The following is a 24,025-nucleotide window of genomic DNA, read 5'->3' as shown; positions in this document are numbered from 1 at the left end:
ACCTCCCACTGTCACTGAGGTACGAGGGGGCTGTTTAGTTTTCATACCTCCCTCTGTCCCTGAGGTATGAGGAGGCAGTTTAGTTTTCATACCTCCCTCTGTCCCTGAGGTACGAGGTGGAGGCAGTTTAGTTTTCATACCTCCCTCTGTCTCTGAGGTACGCGGAGGAGGCAGTTTAGTTTTCATACTTCCCTCTGTCCCTGAGGTACGAGGAGGCAGTTTAGTTTTCATACCTCCCTCTGTCCCTGAGGTACGAGGAGGCTGTTTAGTTTTCATACCTCCCTCTGTCCCTGAGGTACGAGGAGGCAGTTTAGTTTTCATAGCTCCCTCTGTCCCTGAGGTACGAGGAGGAGGCAGTTTAGTTTTCATACCTCCCTCTGTCCCTGAGGTACGAGGAGGCAGTTTAGCTTTCATACCTCCCTCTGTCCCTGAGGTACGAGGAGGAGGCAGTTTAGTTTTCATACCTCCCTCTGTCCCTGAGGTACGAGGAGGAGGCAGTTTAGTTTTCATACCTCCCTCTGTCCCTGAGGTACGAGGAGGAGGCAGTTTAGTTTTCATACCTCCCTCCGTCCCTGAGGTACAAGGAGGAGGCAGTTTAGTTTTCATACCTCCCACTGTCCCTGAGGTACGAGGAGGAGGCAGTTTAGTTTTCATACCTCCCTCTGTCCCTGAGGTACGAAGAGGCTGTTTAGTTTTCATACCTCCCTCTGTCCCTGAGGTACGAGGAGGAGGCAGTTTAGTTTTCATACCTCGCTCTGTCCCTGAGGTACGAGGAGGCAGTTTAGTTTCATACCTCCCTCTGTCCCTGAGGTACAAGGAGGAGGCAGTTTAGTTTTCATACCTCCCTCTGTCCCTGAGGTATGAGGAGGCAGTTTAGTTTTCATACCTCCCTCTGTCCCTGAGGTACAAGGAGGAGGCAGTTTAGTTTTCATACCTCCCTCTGTCCCTAAGGTACGAGGAGGCTGTTTAGTTTTCATACCTCCCTCTGTCCCTGAGGTACGAGGAGGAGGCAGTTTAGTTTTCATACCTCGCTCTGTCCCTGAGGTACGAGGAGGCAGTTTAGGTTTCATAACTCCCTCTGTCCCTGAGGTACGAGGAGGCAGTTTAGTTTTCATACCTCCCTGTGTCCCTGAGGTACGAGGAGGCAGTTTAGTTTTCATATCTCCCTTTGTCCCTGAGGTACGAGGAGGAGGCAGTTTAGTTTTCATACCTCCCACTGTCCCTGAGGTACGAGGAGGAGGCAGTTTAGTTTTCATACCTCCCTCTGTCCCTGAGGTACGAGGAGGAGGCAGTTTAGTTTTCATACCTCCCTCTGTCCCTGAGGTACAAGGAGGAGGCAGTTTAGTTTTCATACCTCCCACTGTCACTGAGGTACGAGGAGGAGGCAGTTTAGTTTTCATACCTCCCTCTGTCCCTGAGGTACGAAGAGGCTGTTTAGTTTTCATACCTCCCTCTGTCCCTGAGGTACGAGGAGGAGGCAGTTTAGTTTTCATACCTCCCTCTGTCCCTGAGGTACGAGGAGGAGGCAGTTTGGTTTTCATACCTCCCTCTGTCCCTGAGGTACGAGGAGGCAGTTTAGTTTTCATACCTCCCTCTGTCCCTGAGGTACAAGGAGGCAGTTTAGTTTTCATACCTCCCTCTGTCCCTGAGGTACGAGGAGGAGGCAGTTTAGTTTTCATACCTCCCTCTGTCCCTGAGGTACGAGGAGGAGGCAGTTTAGTTTTCATACCTCCCTCTGTCCCTGAGGTACGAAGAGGCTGTTTAGTTTTCATACCTCCCTCTGTCCCTGAGGTACGAGGAGGAGGCAGTTTAGTTTTCATACCTCGCTCTGTCCCTGAGGTACGAGGAGGCAGTTTAGTTTTCATACCTCCCTCTGTCCCTGAGGTACGAGGAGGAGGCAGTTTAGTTTTCATACCTCCCTCTGTCCCTGAGGTACGAGGAGGAGGCAGTTTAGTTTTCATACCTCCCTCTGTCCCTGAGGTACGAGGAGGCAGTTTAGTTTTCATACCTCCCACTGTCACTGAGGTACGAGGAGGAGGCAGTTTAGTTTTCATACCTCCCTCTGTCCCTGAGGTACGAAGAGGCTGTTTAGTTTTCATACCTCCCTCTGTCCCTGAGGTACGAGGAGGAGGCAGTTTAGTTTTCATACCTCCCTCTGTCCCTGAGGTACGAGGAGGAGGCAGTTTGGTTTTCATACCTCCCTCTGTCCCTGAGGTACGAGGAGGCAGTTTAGTTTTCATACCTCCCTCTGTCCCTGAGGTACAAGGAGGCAGTTTAGTTTTCATACCTCCCTCTGTCCCTGAGGTACGAGGAGGAGGCAGTTTAGTTTTCATACCTCCCTCTGTCCCTGAGGTACGAGGAGGAGGCAGTTTAGTTTTCATACCTCCCTCTGTCCCTGAGGTACGAAGAGGCTGTTTAGTTTTCATACCTCCCTCTGTCCCTGAGGTACGAGGAGGAGGCAGTTTAGTTTTCATACCTCGCTCTGTCCCTGAGGTACGAGGAGGCAGTTTAGTTTTCATACCTCCCTCTGTCCCTGAGGTACGAGGAGGAGGCAGTTTAGTTTTCATACCTCCCTCTGTCCCTGAGGTACAAGGAGGAGGCAGTTTAGTTTTCATACCTCCCTCTGTCCCTGAGGTACAAGTAGGAGGCAGTTTAGTTTTCATACCTCCCTCTGTCCCTGAGGTACGAGGAGGAGGCAGTTTAGTTTTCATACCTCCCTCTGTCCCTGAGGTACGAGGAGGCAGTTTAGCTTTCATACCTCCGTCTGTCCCTGAGGTACGAGGAGGAGGCAGTTTAGTTTTCATACCTCCCTCTGTCCCTGAGGTACAAGGAGGAGGCAGTTTAGTTTTCATACCTCCCTCTGTCCCTGAGGTACGAGGAGGAGGCAGTTTAGTTTTCATACCTCACTCTGTCCCTGAGGTACAAGGAGGAGGCAGTTTAGTTTTCATACCTCCCACTGTCCCTGAGGTACGAGGAGGAGGCAGTTTGGTTTTCATACCTCCCTCTGTCCCTGAGGTACGAGGAGGCAGTTTAGTTTTCATACCTCCCTCTGTCCCTGAGGTATGAGGAGGCTGTTTAGTTTTCATACCTCCCTCTGTCCCTGAGGTACAAGGAGGAGGCAGTTTAGTTTTCATACCTCCCTCTGTCCCTGAGGTACGAGGAGGCAGTTTAGTTTTCATACCTCCCTCTGTCCCTGAGGTACGAGGAGGCAGTTTAGTTTTCATACCTCCCTCTGTCCCTGAGGTACGAGGGGGCTGTTTAGTTTTCATACCTCCCTCTGTCCCTGAGGTATGAGGAGGCAGTTTAGTTTTCATACCTCCCTCTGTCCCTGAGGTACGAGGTGGAGGCAGTTTAGTTTTCATACCTCCCTCTGTCTCTGAGGTACGCGGAGGAGGCAGTTTAGTTTTCATACTTCCCTCTGTCCCTGAGGTACGAGGAGGCAGTTTAGTTTTCATACCTCCCTCTGTACCTGAGGTACGAGGAGGAGGCAGTTTAGTTTTCATGCCTCCCTCTGTCCCTGAGGTACGAGGAGGCTGTTTAGTTTTCATACCTCCCTCTGTCCCTGAGGTACGAGGAGGCAGTTTAGTTTTCATAGCTCCCTCTGTCCCTGAGGTACGAGGAGGAGGCAGTTTAGTTTTCATACCTCCCTCTGTCCCTGAGGTACGAGGAGGCAGTTTAGCTTTCATACCTCCCTCTGTCCCTGAGGTACGAGGAGGAGGCAGTTTAGTTTTCATACCTCCCTCTGTCCCTGAGGTACGAGGAGGAGGCAGTTTAGTTTTCATACCTCCCTCTGTCCCTGAGGTACGAGGAGGAGGCAGTTTAGTTTTCATACCTCCCTCTGTCCCTGAGGTACGAGGAGGAGGCAGTTTAGTTTTCATACCTCCCTCTGTCCCTGAGGTATGAGGAGGCAGTTTAGTTTTCATACCTCCCTCTGTCCCTGAGGTATGAGGAGGCTGTTTAGTTTTCATACCTCCCTCTGTCCCTGAGGTACGAGGAGGCAGTTTAGTTTTCATACCTCCATCTGTCCCTGAGGTACGAGGAGGCAGTTCAGTTTTCATACCTCCCTCTGTCCCTGAGGTACGAGGTGGAGGCAGTTTAGTTTTCATACCGCCCTCTGTCCCTGAGGTATGAGGAGGCAGTTTAGTTTTCATACCTCCCTCTCCCTCTGTCCCTGAGGTACGAGGAGGCAGTTTAGTTTTCATACCTCCCTCTGTACCTGAGGTACGAGGAGGAGGCAGTTTAGTTTTTATACCTCCCTCTGTCACTGAGGTACGAGGTGGAGGCAGTTTAGTTTTCATACCTCCCTCTGTCTTTGAGGTACGAGGAGGAGGCAGTTTAGTTTCATACCTCCCTCTCTCCATGTTCTCTAATAGCGCTGGCTGGACACTGTGTATTTTGGCAGAGAGGAGGACTCAAACATGTGACATCTTTTGTAACCCTGTGTGTTTTCAAGGAAAATAACTGACAGACAGGGATAATAGATATCAGATAAATAAAATTAAAACGATAAGACTGACAGACAGGGATAATAGATACCAGAGAAATAAAAAAAAACAGAGAAGACTTGATAGACAGGGATAATAGATATCAGAGAAATAAAATTAAAACGATAAGACTGACAGACAGGGATAATAGATACCAGAGGGGGAAAAAAATGAGAGAAGGACAGTCAGCTGTGAAGCAATCAGTGTGTGTGTGTTTAACTGTGTGCACGGGTGTGTATGTGCATGTGTCTGTCCATGCGTCTGTGTGAGTGTGATCGTGCGTGTGATGGGTTGGACTGACATGGCACTCTGAGCCCTCAAAATAGATATGTGGAGCTACATTCTGTTCTGTGTAGAGCAGAGGGGCAGAGCAGAGAGGAGGGGCGGAGCAGAGATGAGGGGTGGAGGAGAGAGGAGGGGTGGAGGAGAGATGAGGGGTGGAGGAGAGAGGGGGCCAGCAGCCCAGGGGGCCAGGGGTCTGTGAGGCACGTTGCTTGACTAAAGCAATAATTAAAGCGTCAACACTTTGACCTTCTTCACTAATGAGTAATTACTGACAATTAGCTGAAAGAACACTCCCCTCCCTCTTACCCCCATACCTCCCCCTTGAGACTCCTCTAAAACACACACACACACACACAGGGTTTCTGTTAGCCAGCAATTGATGGCTTTTAGCCGATAAATAAAACTGTTTCCTGATCTGTTGCTGGCCAAAATGACTGGGAGGAAATAAATTCCATTGTATGTACATTTGACCAATCATGTTTATTGGTCTGTAGGTTCATTTGCAATAATTTAGTGGAATTAAATTAGCTTGTGTGTATTTTCGTTAGTCATCATGTATCTTATTTATCCAACACAACGAATCACATGTGCACAGCATACAGAGCCTATTTTGAGCAGGATTTCTCCTGAGGCACGTCAGCTGGTTGCGGCTGGAGTAAAATGTGCTTTCATTGCGCAACAATTTTAAATGCAATCGCGTGTTAAAAACAGTTTTGATGCACACACAGAAGATACTATGTTTATTTCTAAACTGGCAATTGAAGCACACATCTCATTCACCATTCAAGGGCAGGCAACAGGCTATCAGCGCTTCACCCTCCACTTTACAATGTGAGCGAGCTGGAGGCAAGAACGCATTTTCAAAACATTGTTTGAAACCTAAACGTTTTATTTCCTATTATGAGGCAAGCCTTACATTGCTTCAACATGGCCTTCAAGGCGAAATCTGACCATTGAAACGTGGAGGCAATTATTTTATAAAGACTTCATAGGTGGCGCGTGAGTTTCAGGCTTACAATTTATCCTACAATTTCTACCTGCGTTCCATTTCTGATTCTCATATGCGCATTTTCATGGAACAGTTTAATTTCAAAAACAACGTTTTCGTTTCTCTTAGTCATTGTCAAGTGGATAATCATAAAAATCAGAATTAAAATGATAAAAATCTAACAGTTCAAAGTCAATTCATGCGAGATTACCAGCCACTTGGACTGTAACGGTTTTCGTTATAGGATGAGGATGAGGAAGAGTAGTCGGACCAAAGCGCAGCGTGGTAAGTGTTCAAATTATTTATTGAACTGAACACTAAATACAAAAATAACAAGAGAATAATTGAAACCGAAACAGTCCCGTAAGGTGCAAACACTGATACGGAAAACATAGAACACAAAAACATAGAATGCCCACCCCAACTCACGCCCTTACCAAACCCAAATTAGAGACATAAAAAGGATCTCTAAGGTCAGGGCGTGACATGGACACATTAATACTAGAGGTCGACGGATTATGATTTTTCAACGCCTCTATACCGATTATTGGAGGACCAAAAAAGTCGATACAGATTAATCTGCCGATTTAAAAAAATGTATTTATTTATTTATTTATTTGTAATAATGACAATTACAACAATACTGAATTAACACTTTTATTTTAACTTAATATAATACATCAATAAAATCAATTTAGCCTCAAGTAAATAATGAAACATGTTCAATTTGGTTTAAATAATGCAAAAACAAACTGTTGGAGAAGAAAGTAAAAGTGCAATATGTGCTATGTAAGAAAGCTAACGTTTCAGTTTATTGCTCAGAACATGAGAACATATGAAAGCTGGTGGTTCCTTTTAACATGAGTCTTCAATATTCCCACGTAAGAAGTTTTAGGTTGTATAGGAATTATAGCACTATTTCCCTCTATACCATTTGTATTTCATTAACCTTTGACTATTAGATGTTCTTATAGGCACTTTAGTATTGCCAGTGTAACAGTATAGCTTCCGTCCCTCTCCTCGCTCCTCCCTGTGTCACGCCCTGGCCTTAGTATTTTGTGTTTTCTTTATTATTGTGGTTAGGCCAGGGTGTGACATGGGTGATTATGTGTTTGTCTTGTCTAGGGGTTTTGTAGATTGATGGGGTTGTGTTCAGTGTAGTATTCTAGGTAAGTCTATGGTTGCCTAGAGTGGTTCTCAATCAGAGGCAGGTGTTTATCGTTGTCTCTGATTGGGAACCATATTTAGGCAGCCATATTCTTTGGATATTTTGTGGGTGATTGTTTTCCTGTCTCTGTGGTTTGCACCAGTTAGGACTGTTTTGTTTTTTCCATGGTTTCTTGTTTTGTATATGTATATTGTTCACGTTATCATCTTTATTAAAGATGTTCAACCATAACCACGCTGCATTTTGGTCCTCCTCTCCTTCCCAGGAAGAAAAACGTTACACCCTAGGCTCGAACCAGCAACACAATGACAACAGCCACCATCGAAGCAGCGTTACCCATGCAGAGCAAGGGGAACAACTACTAGAAGGCTTAGAGCGAGTGACGTTTGAAACGCTATTAGCACTCGCTAACTAGCTAGCCATTTCACTTCAGTTACACCAGCCTCATCTCGGGAGTTGATAGGCTTGAAGTCATAAACAGCGCAATGCTTGACGCACAACGAAGAGCTGCTGGCAAAACGCACTAAAGTGCTGTTTGAATTCATGTTTACGTGCCTGCTTCTGCCTACCACCGCTCAGTCAGACACTTAGATACTTGTATGCTCAGTCAGATTATATGCAACGCAGGACACGCTAGATAATATCTAGTAATATCATCAACCATGTGTAGTTAACTAGTGATTATGATTGATTGTTTATTATAAGATTAATGCTAGCTAGCAACTTACCTTGGCTTACTGCATTCGTGTAACAGGAAGTCTCCTTGTGGAGTGCAACAAGAGAGAGGCAGGTCGTTGTTAACTGTAAGGTTGCAAGATTGGATCCCCCGAGCTGACAAGGTGAAAATCTGTCGTTCTGCCCCTGAACAAGGCAGTTAACCCGCCGTTCCTAGGCCGTCATTGAAAATAAGAATGTGTTCTTAACTGACTTGCCTAGTTAAATAAAGGTATATAAAAAAAACTATATATATATATATATATATATATATATATACAGTGGAGCAAACAAGTATTTAGTCAGCCACCAATTGTGCAAGTTCTCCCACTTAAAAATATGAGAGAGGCCTGTCATTTTCATCATAGGTACACTTCAACTATGACAGACAAAATGAGGAAAAGAAATCCAGAATCACATTGTAGGATTTTTAATGAATTTATTTGCAAATTATGGTGGAAAAAAGGTATTTGGTCAATAACAAAAGTTTATCTCAATACTTTGTTATTATACACTTTGTTTTCTTTAAGTCTTCACAAGGTTTTCACACACTGTTGCTGGTATTTTGGTCCATTCCTCCATGCAGATCTCCTCTAGAGCAGTGATGTTTTGGGGCTGTTGCTGGGCAACACGGACTTTCAACTCCCTCCAAAGATTTTCTATGGGGTTGAGATCTGGAGACTGGCTAGGCCACTCCAGGACCTTGAAATGCTTCTTACGAAGCCACTCCTTCGTTGCCCGGGCGGTGTGTTTGGGATCATTGTCATGCTGAAAGACCCAGCCATGTTTCATCTTCAATGCCCTTGCTGATGGAAGGAGGTTTTCACTCAAAATCTCACGATACATGGCCACATTCATTCTTTCCTTTACACGGATCAGTCGTCCTGGTCCCTTTGCATAAAAACAGCCCCAAAGCATGATGTTTCTACCCCTATGCTTCACAGTAGGTATGGTGTTCTTTGGATGCAACTCAGCATTCTTTGTCCTCCAAACACGACGAGTTGAGTTTTTACCAAAAATTTCTATTTTGGTTTCCTCTGACCATATGACATTCTCCCAATCTTCTTCTGGATCATCAAAAGCTCTCTAGCAAACTTCAGATGGTCCTGGACATGTACTGGCTTAAGCAGAGGGACACGTCTGGCACTGCAGGATTTGAGTCCCTGGCGGCGTAGTGTGTTACTGATGGTAGGCTTTGTTACTTTGCTCCCAGCTCTCTGCAGGTCATTCACTAGGTCCCCCCGTGTGGTTCTGGGATTTTTGCTCACCGTTCTTGTGATCATTTTGAACCCACGGGGTGAGATCTTGCGTGGAGCCCCAGATCGAGGGAGATTATCAGTGGTCTTGTATGTCTTCCATTTCCTAATAATTGCTCCCACAGTTGATTTCTTCAAAACAAGCTGCTTACCTATTGCAGATTCAGTCTTCCCAGCCTGGTGCAGGTCTACAATTTTGTTTCTGGTGTCCTTTGACAGCTCTTTGGTCTTGGCTATAGTGGAGTTTGGAGTGTGACTGTTTGAGGTTGTGGACAGGTGTCTTTTATACTGATAACAAGTTCAAACAGGTGCCATTAATACAGGTAACGAGTGGAGAACAGAGGAGCCTCTTAAAGAAGAAGTTACAGGTCTGTGAGAGCCAGAAATCGTGCTTGTTTGTAGGTGACCAAATACTTATTTTCCACCATAATTTGCAAATAAATTCATTAAAAATCCTACAATGTGATTTTCTGGATTTTTTTTCTCATTTTTGTCTGTCCTAGTTTAAGTGTACCTATGATGAAAATTACAGGCCTCTCTCATCTTTTTAAGTGGGAGAACTTGCACAATTGGTGGCTGACTAAATACTTTTTTGCCCCACTGTATATATATATCGCAGTTCTGATGTCCATATATATATATATATATAAAAATTGGCAAATCGGCGCCCAAAAATACAGATTTCCAGTTGTTATGAAAACTTGAAATCGGCCCTAAATAAATCGACCTCTAGTATGTAACATATTGTGTGCTGTAGTTTGGAAAATAAATAAATGTGACTCAGGATGAGTAGTGATGTTTTGGGGCTGTTGCTGGGCAACATAATTATGATTGTTTCCAACATAAGGGCTAAACTTCCTAAAGAAGTTAAATCTGCTTCATGTTTTGTTTCCTTGACACAATAGTAAGGAGTATCGCCATAGTGGTATCGTCCTGGCTCTAGTAAAAGTGTCAAGACATCCAACCACTGTATAGCAGAAAAGACAACGTGCCAAAATGGGCATGTGACGAAGCATATGAATGCGAGGGCCTATTTAAATATGAAACCAAACCAGCCTGTGAATAACAAACTCACAAGTTGACTCAAGGTGAAAGCACCAATTTGTAAGTCGCTCTGGATAAGAGCGTCTGCTAAATGACTTAAATGTAAATGTAAATGTGACTCTCCCTCTATTGACCCCCCCCCCCCGGTAATACCAAGCCATACAGGTGTGGGTGTGTCGACCAAGCCATATTTGCACAAGGATTCTGCCATTTCATACCAACTGCAGTTCAACACTGTCATATGTATTAGCAGACGGCACACAATAGATGTGCACTATGGAGCCTGGTAAAAGCCTATTGGAGTGTGAGTGAGTGAGTGAGTGAGTGAGTGAGTGAGTGAGTGAGTGAGTGAGTGAGTGAGTGACTGACTGAGTGAGTGAGTGAGTGAGTGAGTGAGTGAGAGTGAGTGAGTGAGTGAGTGAGTGAGTGGTGAGTGAGTGAGTGGTGGTGAGTGAGTGAGTGAGTGAGTGAGTGGTGGTGGTGAGTGAGTGAGTGAGTGAGTGAGTGAGTGAGTGAGTGAGTGGTGAGTGGTGGTGAGTGAGTGACTGAGTGAGTGGTGGTGGTGAGTGAGTGAGTGTGTGAGTGAGTGAGTGAGTGTGGTGAGTGAGTGAGTGGTGGTGAGTGAGTGAGTGAGTGAGTGAGTGAGTGAGTGAGTGAGTGAGTGAGTGACTGAGTGAGTGAGTGAGTGAGAGTGAGTGAGTGAGTGAGTGAGTGAGTGAGTGAGTGAGTGACTGAGTGAGTGAGTGAGTGAGAGTGAGTGAGTGAGTGAGTGAGTGAGTGAGTGAGTGAGTGAGTGAGTGAGTGAGTGAGTACATGTAGAGTGGGTATCCATGATGACGTCGGAGGGGAAGGCTAACGTCTTATTGGCTCTTAACCAGCCAAGCTATTTTGTTAGTTTTTTCGCGTTGTTTGTAACTTGTTTTGTACATAATGTTGCTGCTAATGAAAAGAGCTTCTGGACATCAGAACTGCGAACATTCATCTAAGATTAGAATAAGAGTTTTTCTTCAATGAGTCAGAGGGGAGGTCTCAGCCTCCAGTATTTATGCTGCAGTAGTTTATGTGTCGGGGGGCTAGGGTCAGTTTGTTATATCTGGAGTACTTCTCCTGTCCTATTCGGTGTCCTGTGTGAATCTAAGTGTGCGTTCTCTAATTCTCTCCTTCTCTCTTTCTTTCTCTCTCTCGGAGGACCTGAGCCCTAGGACCATGCCCCAGGACTACCTGACATGATGACTCCTTGCTGTCCCCAGTCCACCTGGCCATGCTGCTGCTCCAGTTTCAACTGGCCTGGGCCCTAGGACCATGTCCCAGGACTACCTGACATGATGACTCCTTGCTGTCCCCAGTCCACCTGGCCATGCTGCTGCTCCAGTTTCAACTGTTCTGCCTTACTATTATTCAACCATGCTGGTCATTTATGAACATTTGAACATCTTGGCCACGTTCTGTTATAATCTCCACCCGGCACAGCCAGAAGAGGACTGGCCACCCCACATATGCTCTCTAATTCTCTCTTTCTTTCTCTCTCTCGGAGGACCTGAGCCCTAGGACCGTGCCCCAGGACTACCTGACATGATGACTCCTTGCTGTCCCCAGTCCACCTGACTGTGCTGCTGCTCCAGTTTCAACTGTTCTGCCTTATTATTATTCGACCATGCTGGTCATTTATGAACATTTGAACATCTTGGTCATGTTCTGTTATAATCTCTACCCGGCACAGCCAGAAGAGGACTGGCCACCCCACATAGCCTGGTTCCTCTCTAGGTTTCTTCCTAGGTTTTGGCCTTTCTAGGGAGTTTTTCCTAGCCACCGTGCTTTTACACCTGCATTGTTTGCTGTTTGGGGTTTTAGGCTGGGTTTCTGTACAGCACTTTGAGATATCAGCTGATGTACGAAGGGCTATATAAATAAATTTGATTTGATTTGATTTGATTTATACTACAGACACCAAACCATTACCGATCCCCGTAATTCGCTAGAGAAGGAAACAGAGATTTTGCGGAAAAATATTGGGGTGCCTCGTGAGCATCAGGCGACAAATTGCTAATCTGTCTTTGCCTTCCGTCCTGCTAGCTAATATTAAATCGCTGGAAAATAAATGGGTCGAACTGAAAGCACGTATATCCTACCAACGGGACATTAAATCTGTAATATCTTATGTTTCACCGAGTCGTGGCTGAACGATGACATTAAGAACATACAGCTGGCGGGTTATACACTCTATCGGCAGGACAGAACAGCAGCCTCTGGGAAGACACGGGGCGGGGGCCTATGTTATACACTCTATCGGCAGGACAGAACAGCAGCCTCTGGTAAGACACGGGGCGGGGGCCTATGTTATACACTCTATCGGCAGGACAGAACAGCAGCCTCTGGTAAGACACGGGGCGGGGGCCTATGTTATACACTCTATCGGCAGGACAGAACAGCAGCCTCTGGTAAGACACGGGGTGGTGGCATATGCATATATGTAAACAACAGCTGGTGCACGATATCTAAGGAAGTCTGGAGGCTTTTCTCGCCTGAGGTAGAGTACCTCATGATAAGTTTTAGACCACACTATCTTCCTAGAGAATTTTCATCTGTATTTTTCGTAGCTGTCTACATACAACCACAGACCGACGCTGGCACTAAAACCTCACACAATGAGCTGTATACCGCCATATGCAAACAGGAAAATGCTCATCCAGAGGCGGCGCTCCTAGTGGCCGGGGACTTTAATGCAGGGAAACTTAAATCAGTTTTACCTCATTTCTATCAGCATGTTAAATGTGCAACCAGAAGGGAAAAAAACTCTGGACCACCTTTACTTCACACACAGAAAAGCATACAAACCTCTCCCTCGCCCTCCATTTGGCAAATCTGACCATAATTATATCCTCCTGATTCCTGCTTACAAGGAAAAATTAAAGCAGTGAACACCAGTAGCTCTGTCTATAAAAAGATGAAGCAGATGCTAAACTACAGGACTGTTTCGCAGCACAGACTGGAATATTCCTCCGATGGCATTGAGGAGTACATCACATCAGTCACTGGCTTTATCAATAATTTAACGTTGTCCCCACTGTGACTGTACGTACATACCCCAACCAGAAGCCATGGATTACAGGCAACATTTGCACTGAGCTAAAGGGTAGAGCCGCCGGTTTCAAGGAGAGGGAATCTAACCCGGAAGCTTCTAAGAAATCCCGCTATGCCCTCAGACGAACCATCAAACAGGCGAAGCGTCAATACAGGACTAAGATCGAATCGTACAACACCGGCTCTGACACTCGTCGGATGTGGCAAGGCTTGTAAACTATTACAGACTACAAAAGGAAGCACAGCCTACCAGACGAGCTAAATAACTTCTATGCTCGCTTTGAGGCAAGTAACACTGAAACATGCATGAGAGCATCAGCTGTTCCGGACGACTGTGTGATCACGCTCTCTGCAGCCGATGTGAGTAAAACCTTTAAACAAGTCAACATTGACAAAGGCCGGATTACCAGGATATGTACTCCGAGCATGCGCTGACAAAGTGGCAAGTGTCTTCACTGACATTTTCAACCTCTCCCTGTCTAAGTCTGTAATACAAACATGTTTCAAGAAGACCACCAAAGTCCCTGTGCCCAAGAACAATGCAATGAAAAAATGAAATGCTTTGAAAGGCTGGTCATGGCTCACAACACCATTATCCCAGAAACCCTAGACCCACTCCAATTTGCACACCGCACCAACAAATCCACAGATGATGCAATCTCTATTGTACTCCACACTGCCCTTTCCCACCTGGACAAAAAGAACACCTATATGAGAACGCTATTCATTGACTGCAGCTCAGCGTTCAACACCATAGTACCCTCAAAGTTCATCACTAAGCTAAGGCCCTGGGACTAAACACCTCCGTCTGCAACTGGAACCTGGACTTCGTGACGGGCCGCCCCCAGGTGGTGAGCTAGGTAAAAACACATCCACCACGCTGATCCTCAACACAGGGGCCCCTCAGGGGTGCGTGCTCAGTCCCCTCCTGTACTCCCTGTTCACTCATGACAGCACGGCCAGGCACGACTCCAACACCATCATTAAATTTGCAGATGACACAACAGTCAACACTGATCACCGACGATGAGACAGCCTATAGGGAGGACGTCAGAGGCCTGACCGTGTGGTGTCAGGACAACAACCTCTCACTCAACGTGATCAAGAAAAAGGAGATGATTGTGGACTATAGGAAAAGGAGAACCGAGCACGCCCCCATTCTCATCGACGAGGCTGTAAAGGAGCAGGTTGAGAGCTTCAAGTTCCTTGGCATCCACATCTCCAACAAACTAACATGTTCAAAGCACACCAAGACAGTCGTGAAGAGGGCACGACAAAACCTATTCCCCCCAGGAGACTGAAAAGATTTGGCATGGGTCCTCAGATCCTCAAAAGATTTTTCAGCTGCACCATCGAGAACATTGTGACGGGTTGCATCACTGCCTGGTATGGCAACTGTTCGGCCTCCGACCGCATGGCACTACAGACGGTAGTGCGTACGGCGCAGTACATCACCGGGGCCAAGCTTCCAGCCATCCAGCACCTCTATACCAGGCGGTGTCAGAGGAAGGCCCTAAAAATTGTAAAAGACTCCAGCCACCCCAGTCATAGACTGTTCTCTATTATGCTACCGCACGGCAAGTGAAGCACCAAGCCTAGGTCCATGAGGCTTCTAAAGAGCTTCTACCCCCAAGCCATGACTCCTGAACAGCAAATCAAATGGCTACCCAGGCTATCTGCATTGCCCCCCCCCTTCTACGCTATTGTTATTTCATTGCAAGGTATTGTTGTATTCGGTGCATGTGACAAATACAATTTGATTTGGTTACTCAAACAGAAAACTGGAGGATCATTGACCCTTGGCAGCAGTTAAACAAGAGTTCAGAGTGCTACTGTCAACCAGTCCTGGTGGGACCCCTCTCTCTCCTCTCTCTTTCTCACTCTCTTCTCTCTCTCTCTTTCTCTCTCTTCCTTCTCTCCTTTTCTCTCTCTCTTCTCTCTCTTTCTCACTCTCTCTTCTCTCTCTCTCTTCCCTCTCTCCTTTTCTCTCTTTCTCACTCTCTCTTCTCTCTGACTTCCCTCTCTCTTTCTCACTATTTTCTCTCACTTCCCTCTCTCTTTCTCACTCTCTCTTCTCTCTCTTTCTCACTCTCTTCTCTCTCTCTCTCTTTCTCTCTCTTCCCTCTCTCCTTTTCTCTCTCTCTTCTCTCTTGCTTCCCTCTCTCTTTCTCACTCTCTCTTCTCTCTCTCTCTTCTCTCTCACTTCCCTCTCTCTTCTCTCACTTCCCTCTCTCTTTCTCACTCTCTCTTCTCTCTCTTTCTCACTCTCGTTTCTCCCTCTTCTCTCCGACTCTTTCTTTCCCATTCCAATACTTATTTTCCACCCTATCTCCGTTGACTGTCTTTATCTCCAGGACTTCCACAGATCTGCGAGTTCTGTGCATATCGTTTCCCTGAACAGTAGCAGCAGAGTGAATGCCTGCACGTCTGTGAACCCCCAGACTGACGGGAAACCACAGAAATGCCAAAAAGCAAGAACATTTATAACTTGGCATAATCCACAGAAGTTCTCCAAACTTTATTAAACTATGATGTGCTGCTGAGTCCGACCTCTCCCTGATTTGATTCATAGAATTAGGAATTGGAATGCTAGAATGGGCATGAATCTTCTTATGATGTGATAAAGGTCAGCTATTTTGGTCAGGGAATTGGTCAACCATGATTTGCCATTGCTGTGTGAGATAGTGTAAAATATTGAACTTGAAGAATGTTCCTGTACTGTATGTTTGTTAGCTAGCCATCTTTAGAGGAATTATTCTACACAGGTTTTTTAATAAACTGACGATATGCCTACCCTCCGTTCAACCAATGCAGTCAATCCACAGCCAGACACTGGCTGAAAATCAGTTGTTGACAGGACTCAGACAAGTTGTGAATGCAACAAGTACTGATATTGTATCATATAACAGCATTCACAGCTTTCCAAGAAAAATAATTTAGACATTTATGGTCTGTTTACATATATTTTAGAGGCTATTTACCAGTATACAGAAAATTGGTATAAACGCCTTATAAACTATATTTGAAGAGTTTATTTCCAAACCGCTATACATCTATTTTCTTGAAGAGCATAGTCAGAACTACAAATTTCAGATTTTTCCATGCAAAGCATTGGCACCTTTGGATTACAGAGTATCAGTGGGGTTTGAAAACAGCGCCCCTTGTGTTCAGTGCCGGTATTACCGATTATCCAGGGTATGGCACAAGGTCGGTATGAAAGTAGGACAATCTGGATACCGCTCAAGTCTACTAGCTACATATCTGAAACTACACGATCAATTGATGTTTACTGATCATGAAAAGCATGCAGTTACTTCCTGTATAACTCCGATGATAGAGATAAACGTGGAATAATCTGAAATGTGTAGTTCTGACGAGGCTCTTCAAGAGGTGATGATATTAAAACCAAATAGTTAGAACATTTATTTAACAATCCCTTGAAAACGGCTTGTAGTTGTCAATGGTTTTAAGGGGAGCTGCGATGGCAGTTTCACTCACATACAAGCTGCTGAAATATCTAGTCAGGCAACAACATCCCAAAGATAAATGACTTCAAGAGACTCCAATCCCTTTAATGTGGTTTTAGATTTATTTTATTTTAATTGAACCTTTATTTAACTAGGCGAAGCCAGTTAAGAACAAAAGTTTATTTACAATGACAGCCTACCCCGGGCCAACCCCTAATCCGGACGACGCTGACGCTGGGTCAATTGTGCGCTTCCCTATGGGACTCCCAATCACGGCCGATTGTGATACTGCCTGGAATCGAAACCAGGGTCTGTTGTGATGAGTGCCTTAGACCACTGCACCACTCGAGATCTCCCGACATTGTCACAAAGCACTGTTGATGATAATAACATCATGCTCTATTGCAGTGGCTTGGCAATGAATGTTTCATTCAAGGAGAACATCACATGATAAATGATGCATGTAGTGTGTGACTCACTATGTGGACTTAAAGAAGCCCTGGGCTTGCAACTTAACTGCGCACAAATCACAGACTGAGAGCATCACAAAAAAGTCTCACATCATGTTAGTATTCACCTCAGCATGTACTGCCTTTTACACACATTTTGCACTATGATTACATGAGTAGGATGCAGACTAGACTACAACCAATACATAAGAAATAACAGAGTTATTAGCTATGGGCCTATTTGCTGCCTAGACTCCTCAAATGTTTGTTTTTTTCCTTCTTGTTTTCTGTGCAGTTTCTCCTTTCTGAATAAGTTCGTGGTATGCTGTTAAAAACCTAACAAGTGGTATGTATGTGTGAACCATAACTCCAATAGGGCAGCCTCCAGCCTCCACATTGACCAGGGAGACCCATAAGATTATTCTTTTTTCCACTCGGGAAAGTTTTGTTGAAGACCTGGACAGAAAAGTCCCACTCTTTCGATCGTTAGGCCTAAGACATATCGCCCACGATAGGGAAAACACCTTTGTAAACCAATAAATGGTGTTTATGTCAAAAACAGTTAGCAAGAAATGCCGGACGACCATCATAAATTACATACATTTAAGCGCAATTAAACTGCCAACCTCTGACCTTGTCTGAACAGGAGAACCGCAATCCCATGACTTTTACATTGGCCGCAGCCCCTCATTGTCAAGAGGCACTACAGCCGGACGAGTGCTAAGCAGGCCGAACTAAACATGAACATTGAATAAATATCTACGGAGGGAAATCTCCAGCCGAGTCCGTGGACTGCTCCATCTAGCTCGCCCGCTGGCACTCCGAGAAAAAGACGCCATGGACCGTCTCCAAATAGCAGAACTATACAACGACTATAGAGGGATAAACGTATTTCAAACAGAGCAAGGAAAGATACTTACTGGGGTGTAAATATGGGTCATTATGCCTTCTGTCCATAATGTGTGAGTTAGCGCTGTGTCGTTCTCTATAGCCGCGCCGTCACAGGCAGCAACAGCATCCCAGCGAATAACACTCCCCAACCGGGAAAACTGTGCAAGGGCAGGTCAACGCGGGGCCCAGCAAGGGGGTGGCAAAAGCAGGTCTCCTCCCAATGACAACAGTCATCGAGATATCTAAGCCCACGAACCTGACGAAACTTCTTGCCTCGCAGCGTAACAACGTTGCAACCTAGAATGTATAAAATTTGACACAAATCATTTTCGCAAACAGAAAGTAACGAGGGGGGAAAAAAATCCAATATGGCGTTCGAAAAGCCAGAGTCGTGGGTTTTTTAAGCAAAGTGAAATCAGGTGGATGTTTCCACATTTCCAAAAGCCTTTCTAGACGCTCATTTTATTTTAGGCTACATTTTATTTGTGTGTTTTATAGCCTACCAAATAAAGCCTATTCATAATTTCAACAATATATATATATATTTTTTTTGTCTAATATTTGCCTTTAGGCTATGTTTTGTAATGACTCTGTAATTACATTTTGATTTTTTGAACAATGTATTTTTTTCACCTTTATTTATCCAGGTAGGCCAGTTGAGAACAAGTTCTCATTTACAACTGCCTGGCAAAGATCATTAACACATTTTGTAGGGCCAAGAGGCATATTGTTTCGTGTAGTCAGTCCCTCGTTATAAATTGTGTGAATACGCTGCTTACCGATTTTAATAGCCTACAATATTTTCACCTTCTGAATTATGTTCACACATTTAGCTTAATTTTTAATATGATTAGGCCCATTTCCATTAAATGGGATTGATTCAAATGAACAAAAATGTGTCAATGTGTGCGTATGTGTGTAATGTATCCTATGTGTAATCTGAACGCCTGTGTGCGATGGTTTTGTTTGTGTAGTGATATATAATTATTTCTCTCTCTCCGGCAACTCAAAGCACCCGCCACATTCAGCGGTCTACCTATTGAAAAGTGCGGGTGCGGGTCTCGTGACCCCCTGGAATCCCCCTAGATCTTTCTTCAGAGTTTGGGGTCATTTGAGGGTGAGTTCGCGGTACCTCAGAAGGTTACTCAGGAGTCAACCCGCGCTGAGGGATTCACAATCTTGAACTGGGGGAGCAGGCCGCGCAGACGCTCTGTCAACGCCGGCCCCTGACCACTCAGAGAGAGCCTTTCGCTGCCCTGTTAATGGAACAAGCACCTCGACCCGCGGCCTTGTAACAACGAGCACCGGAGGATACTAGCCAAGATGAATGGTATTTTTTTCTCCAGTCATTGTACACTGATCAGGGCTTTTCATTTGTTACCCCTCCTCATCCCCACCCCCACCACCTCCATTAGATTACATAAATTCATTAAAGTCAAAGAGAGGCATTAAAAGGGCTATTTGTCAGTTCTCTCTTTTGTGTGTTCCTAATGGCTGCATGTGGTTCAAGGTATTGGGATTTTCTTTTTAAAGGGTTGCACATGGTTTTATGGACCACATGGAGAGGGAAATTGAGGGGAGGAAATCAGAAGTAAGATTTACAAGCACAACACCATACCATGCTTTCATGTTGCCTAGACTGAGGTCATATGAAATAGCCTTTTAGCACATCTCTTAAATTGCATTTCATTTGTACGGCAGTCAAGGAATGGGGCTTGTGCAAATATTCAACAGGATTGAGTAGAAGGCCTAATGTTATTGTCAACATTACCTCAAAGATAGGCGAAGCTGTGGGGTGTTGGATTACTGAAGCTGTGGGGTGTTGGACTACTGAAGCTGTGGGGTGCTGAACTACTGAAGCTGTGGGGTGTTAGACTACTGAAGCTGTGGGGTGTTGGACTACTGAAGCTGTGGGTTTTGGACTACTGAAGCTGTGGGGTTGTTGGACTACTGAAGCAGTACCCCACTGAAGCTGTGGGGTGTTGGACTACTGAAGCTGTGGGGTGTTGGACTACTGAAGCTGTGGGGTGTTAGACTACTGAAGCTGTGGGGTGTTAGACTACTGAAGCTGTGGGGTATTGGACTACTGAAGCTGTGGGGTGTTAGACTACTGAAGCTGTGGGGTGTTAGACTACTGAAGCTGTGGGGTGTTGGACTACTGAAGCTGTGGGGTGTTAGACTACTGAAGCTGTGGGGTGTTGGACTACTGAAGCTGTGGGGTGTTAGAATACTGAAGCTGAGGGGTGTTAGACTACTGAAGCTGTGGGGTGTTAGACTACTGAAGCTGTGGGGTGTTGGACTACTGAAGCTGTGGGGTGTTGGAATACTGAAGCTGTGGGGTGTTGGACTACTGAAGCTGTAGGGTGTTGAATTACTGAAGCTGTGGGGTGTTGGACTACTGAAGCTGTGGGGTTGTTGGACTACTGAAGCTGTGGGGTGTTGGACTACTGAAGCTGTGGGGTTGTTGGACTACTGAAGCTGTGGGGTTGTTGGACTACTGAAGCTGTGGGGTGTTGAATTACTGAAGCTGTGGGGTGTTGGACTACTGAAGCTGTGGGGTGTTAAGACTACTGGCAGATGCATTATTTTATTTTGCCATTCCATCTAGAACTCTACCATCATCACCTAAATTCCAAGCCACCTCCCAAACACAAATATATATATATACACACACACACACACACACACACACACACACACACACACACACACACGGTCAATGAAGCAACCCTTTGGACTAATCCCTTTGTATTCACAGCACCATTCCCACCAAACAATGTCCTAAAGCCTAATCCTTCACCCAACACAACAGACCTGGGCCACCTGCTAGCACAGCTCTTATAGTGGAGGACAGAAGCAGAACAGAGAAGGAGCAACACTGACCAACCTAGAGTCAGGAATGTTTTAGCCCACTGAACGAAAGCCTATGCATCAGCTTGAGGATCTTATAGTCTTCGGGTCTAAGGCAGACGTTACTCATCACATGAGCCTAGTTCACCGGACGACCTCCATTACACATGCACAGCAAAAATAACCCTGTTCGAATGAAACACACATACACATCACAGAACACCGAATACAGAATACCTAATACAGAACACAGAACACAAAACAGTCAATGCCTTCAAAGATACACTCTTTCCCCTCTCTCTCTGGCTGTGCTTATAGTGTGTTTAAGGGAAGTCATGGGATATGGTTCTCTCTTCATCTGCTTCTGTCCTCATTAACCCATCTCCATCATGCTTTATCAAACCCCTCTACTCCCCTCCCCCATCCACCTACACCCCTACCCCCCTCCCCATATATAGGCTTGAGATGATAAATGTTCCCCTTCCTCGTGGCTGCTGGGATGAGACTATGCCACACAACAGTAACGAACATCATCCATCTCACAAACACAAAAGATTAAATGTGGCAGACCGGGATTCTGTTTGGTAGGGATTGATCTTTCTTTTTGTTTATAACTAAGCAAGCTCTTGTCTACCTCTCTCTCTCTCTCTCTCTCTCTTTCTCTCTCTCTCTCTCTCCAGGTCCAGGGACTCTGTCTCTCTAACCGCCCTCTCTCTCTCTCTCTCTCCAGGTCCAGGGACGCTCTCTCTCTCTCTCTCTCTCTCTCTCTCTCTCTCTCTCTCTCTCTCTCTCTCTCTCTCTCCAGGTCCAGGGACTCTGTCTCTCTAACCACCCTCTCTCTCTCTCCATCTCCTTGGGGTCCTCTTTATCTCATTTTGTTTCCTTCCCTGTGTGGTTAGTTGGCAGGGAAAGTGCTCTGGTGAGCATGCCAGGAATGAGAATATTTTTCATGAGTCTCGATGATAGAGCTGGGCTAGTATTAAATTCCCATATGAATCAGATCTGCTCTTTCTCTCCCTCTTTCTCTGCCTCTCTCCCTTTTTCTTTCTTTCTCCCTCTCCACCTCCATATTCTTTCCTTGAAGTTGTTGTCTTTCACCAGCATCCCTGATAGCCAGCCCCAGTAAGGGGGGATCTAGGCCTCTGCAACATGAAATGGTTGGCTTTCCACTGGTTCTCTGGGAACAACAAATGAGTGTAGAGTAAAAGAGGGGAACAGACCTAATAGTGTCTATGGCAAATCCATGAAACAAACAAACTGTTGGTCTCAAAATGTTGCTCCATTTTGCTCCTTTGCACCCCCATTATATCTATCTCTACTTTGCACATTCTTCCACTGCAAATCTACCATTCCAGTGTTTATTTTTTATATATTTTTTTTACTTGCTATATTGTATTTACTTCGCCACCATGGCCTTTTTTGCCTTTACCTCCCTTATCTCACCTCATTTGCTCACACTGTATAGAGACTTATTTTTCTACTGTATTATTGACTGTATGTTTGTTTTACTCTATGTGTAACTCTGTGTTGTTGTACCTGTCGAACTTCTTTGCTGTATCTTGGCCAGGTCGCAATTGTAAATGAGAACTTGTTCTCAACTCACCTACCTGGTTAAATAAAGGTGAAATATATATATATATTTTTTAAAAGACACAATGTTGAGTCTCATTCTTGTAACACTTTTGAAGATGAACAGACGCCAATCTATGAGTGTAACAGGATGGTAAAGGAGCCGTCAGTCTCATGCGTGCTAGTGCTGTTTATCCCACCTCATCTCCTCATCATGTACAGGTACAACTAATTGTATTCTGTTCACTTAGACAGCATTGGATCCTGTTGTAAACCAACAGAAAGGATTACAGGAAACCAGTAACTAACTCACAGTCAAAATCCTACAGAAACCCTGCAGGTTGTTTCACAGGAAAGAGGCCACAAAAACCATGTGGGATTTTTCCTGTAAAATTCCTGTATGCAGGATTGCTGTAGGATTTGCACAGATGTATTTTTTATCCCAAATTAAATGAGATAGTCTGAATGGACTGTTATCAAGACAATAGTAAATTAATGGCCTGTTATGAATTATGCAAATTACAATGTAATTACAATGTTGTGCTTCAGATTTACCTACCAGTTATGATCTAACGGAAAAATGAATCATACCCAGACATAGCAGTTTCCATAGCAACAGATGTATCCAAATCCCCTAATCGATTTTACACAGATGTTCCGTTTAACCGTTCTGACTTCTGGCATTAGGGTAACCTGTTAATCTCCTGTCTGGTTCTAGGGGCTTAACACACAATCACCACAATGGGACCTCCTAGACCTGGACCTATCGTCAGTTTAAAACACCAACGCCACTACCCAGCATACCATGTGCCTCCAAACAACTACCACTACCATTCAATGTCATTATCAGTTAGTAACACACGACAATCAAGATTACATCAACCTACCAACAGGGTTGATTATGTTTTAATGGTCTTGTTACTTTGTCACATAATGATCGAGTAAAGAAAGAGGTTAAATATCTTTATCTGGAGCTGTTCTTATAGAACAGAGAGGATCCAATCCATCCAATGCGTAGGGAGGTAATCAGGAAGACCACCTCAGGTTAAGCCTTCCCTGTCCCAAGTTGCCCAGGACAGATTATTCCAAGCAGGCACTTGCTACTGATCTTTACTATGCCAATGTGAGTGACCTGCGGCTGGGGCATTTAGGAATCACCACTAATGTCTAAGAATATACCTGGAAAGAACAGGCTTCTATTGTTACCACAGAACAGGGCCCCGGCCCAGCTTGAACTGACTGGCATGTCCCCATCTGTCTGTCTGATCGATTTGAAAGGAAACCTAGCTATGGAACGTAGCTGGGCTATTTGAGCTGGCTGATGCTGTCTCACCTTTCAAATGTGTATACAGCATTTCCAGATATAGTCTACAGTAGACCATAGTCTGAGTGGACAAGGCCTCTTTCACTTGGAGGATATAATTGTAGGACTATTTTGTTAATTGAAACATATTTCAGGCTGCTACTGGGGTGGAACTGGTGAATAATTGTGTTTTTGGGGTGTAGTTGTGTTTTTAATTTAAAGGCATGAATAGAGGCCAAACGTCGCTAAGCCTACTGTAGACAAAATATCTGTCCCCTTCACTTTAGGAGTAATATAAATAATCGTTTTAAATTGGGATGACGGATATGGCTAATTGTGTGCACCCACTGGTTGAGGAAAATTATACTTTTTAGAACCTGTGCTTTGCTGCAACCTCATGGTGTATCTCGTCATTACAGCCACCGAGGGATTTATATATCCTTCTCGGGAGCCGTAGATTTACGGTAAAGCAAGAC

General features: G+C 44.9%; 1 protein-coding gene across 2 annotated transcripts in view; it reads right to left on the bottom strand.

Annotated features, from left to right (window-relative positions):
• Nucleotides 1-18,079, bottom strand: part of rxrgb (retinoid X receptor, gamma b) — an 87,573-nt gene extending 69,494 nt beyond the window's left edge. The window contains exon 1 of one of the 2 annotated variants that reach the window (XM_065009315.1): nucleotides 17,857-18,079. In XM_065009315.1, coding sequence (XP_064865387.1) covers nucleotides 17,857-17,893 — 37 coding nt within the window. In that variant the 5' untranslated portion in view covers nucleotides 17,894-18,079. The remainder of the gene's footprint in view (nucleotides 1-17,856) is intronic. The other variant, XM_065009316.1, reaches the window with a different exon arrangement.
• Nucleotides 18,080-24,025: the final 5,946 nt, after the last annotated feature.

Source organism: Oncorhynchus nerka, linkage group LG24, assembly GCF_034236695.1.
Source record: "Oncorhynchus nerka isolate Pitt River linkage group LG24, Oner_Uvic_2.0, whole genome shotgun sequence".
In the NCBI taxonomy this organism is placed as follows: domain Eukaryota; kingdom Metazoa; phylum Chordata; class Actinopteri; order Salmoniformes; family Salmonidae; genus Oncorhynchus; species Oncorhynchus nerka.
Note: the sequence above shows the minus strand (reverse complement) of the source record. Positions and strands in the feature narration are given on the sequence as shown.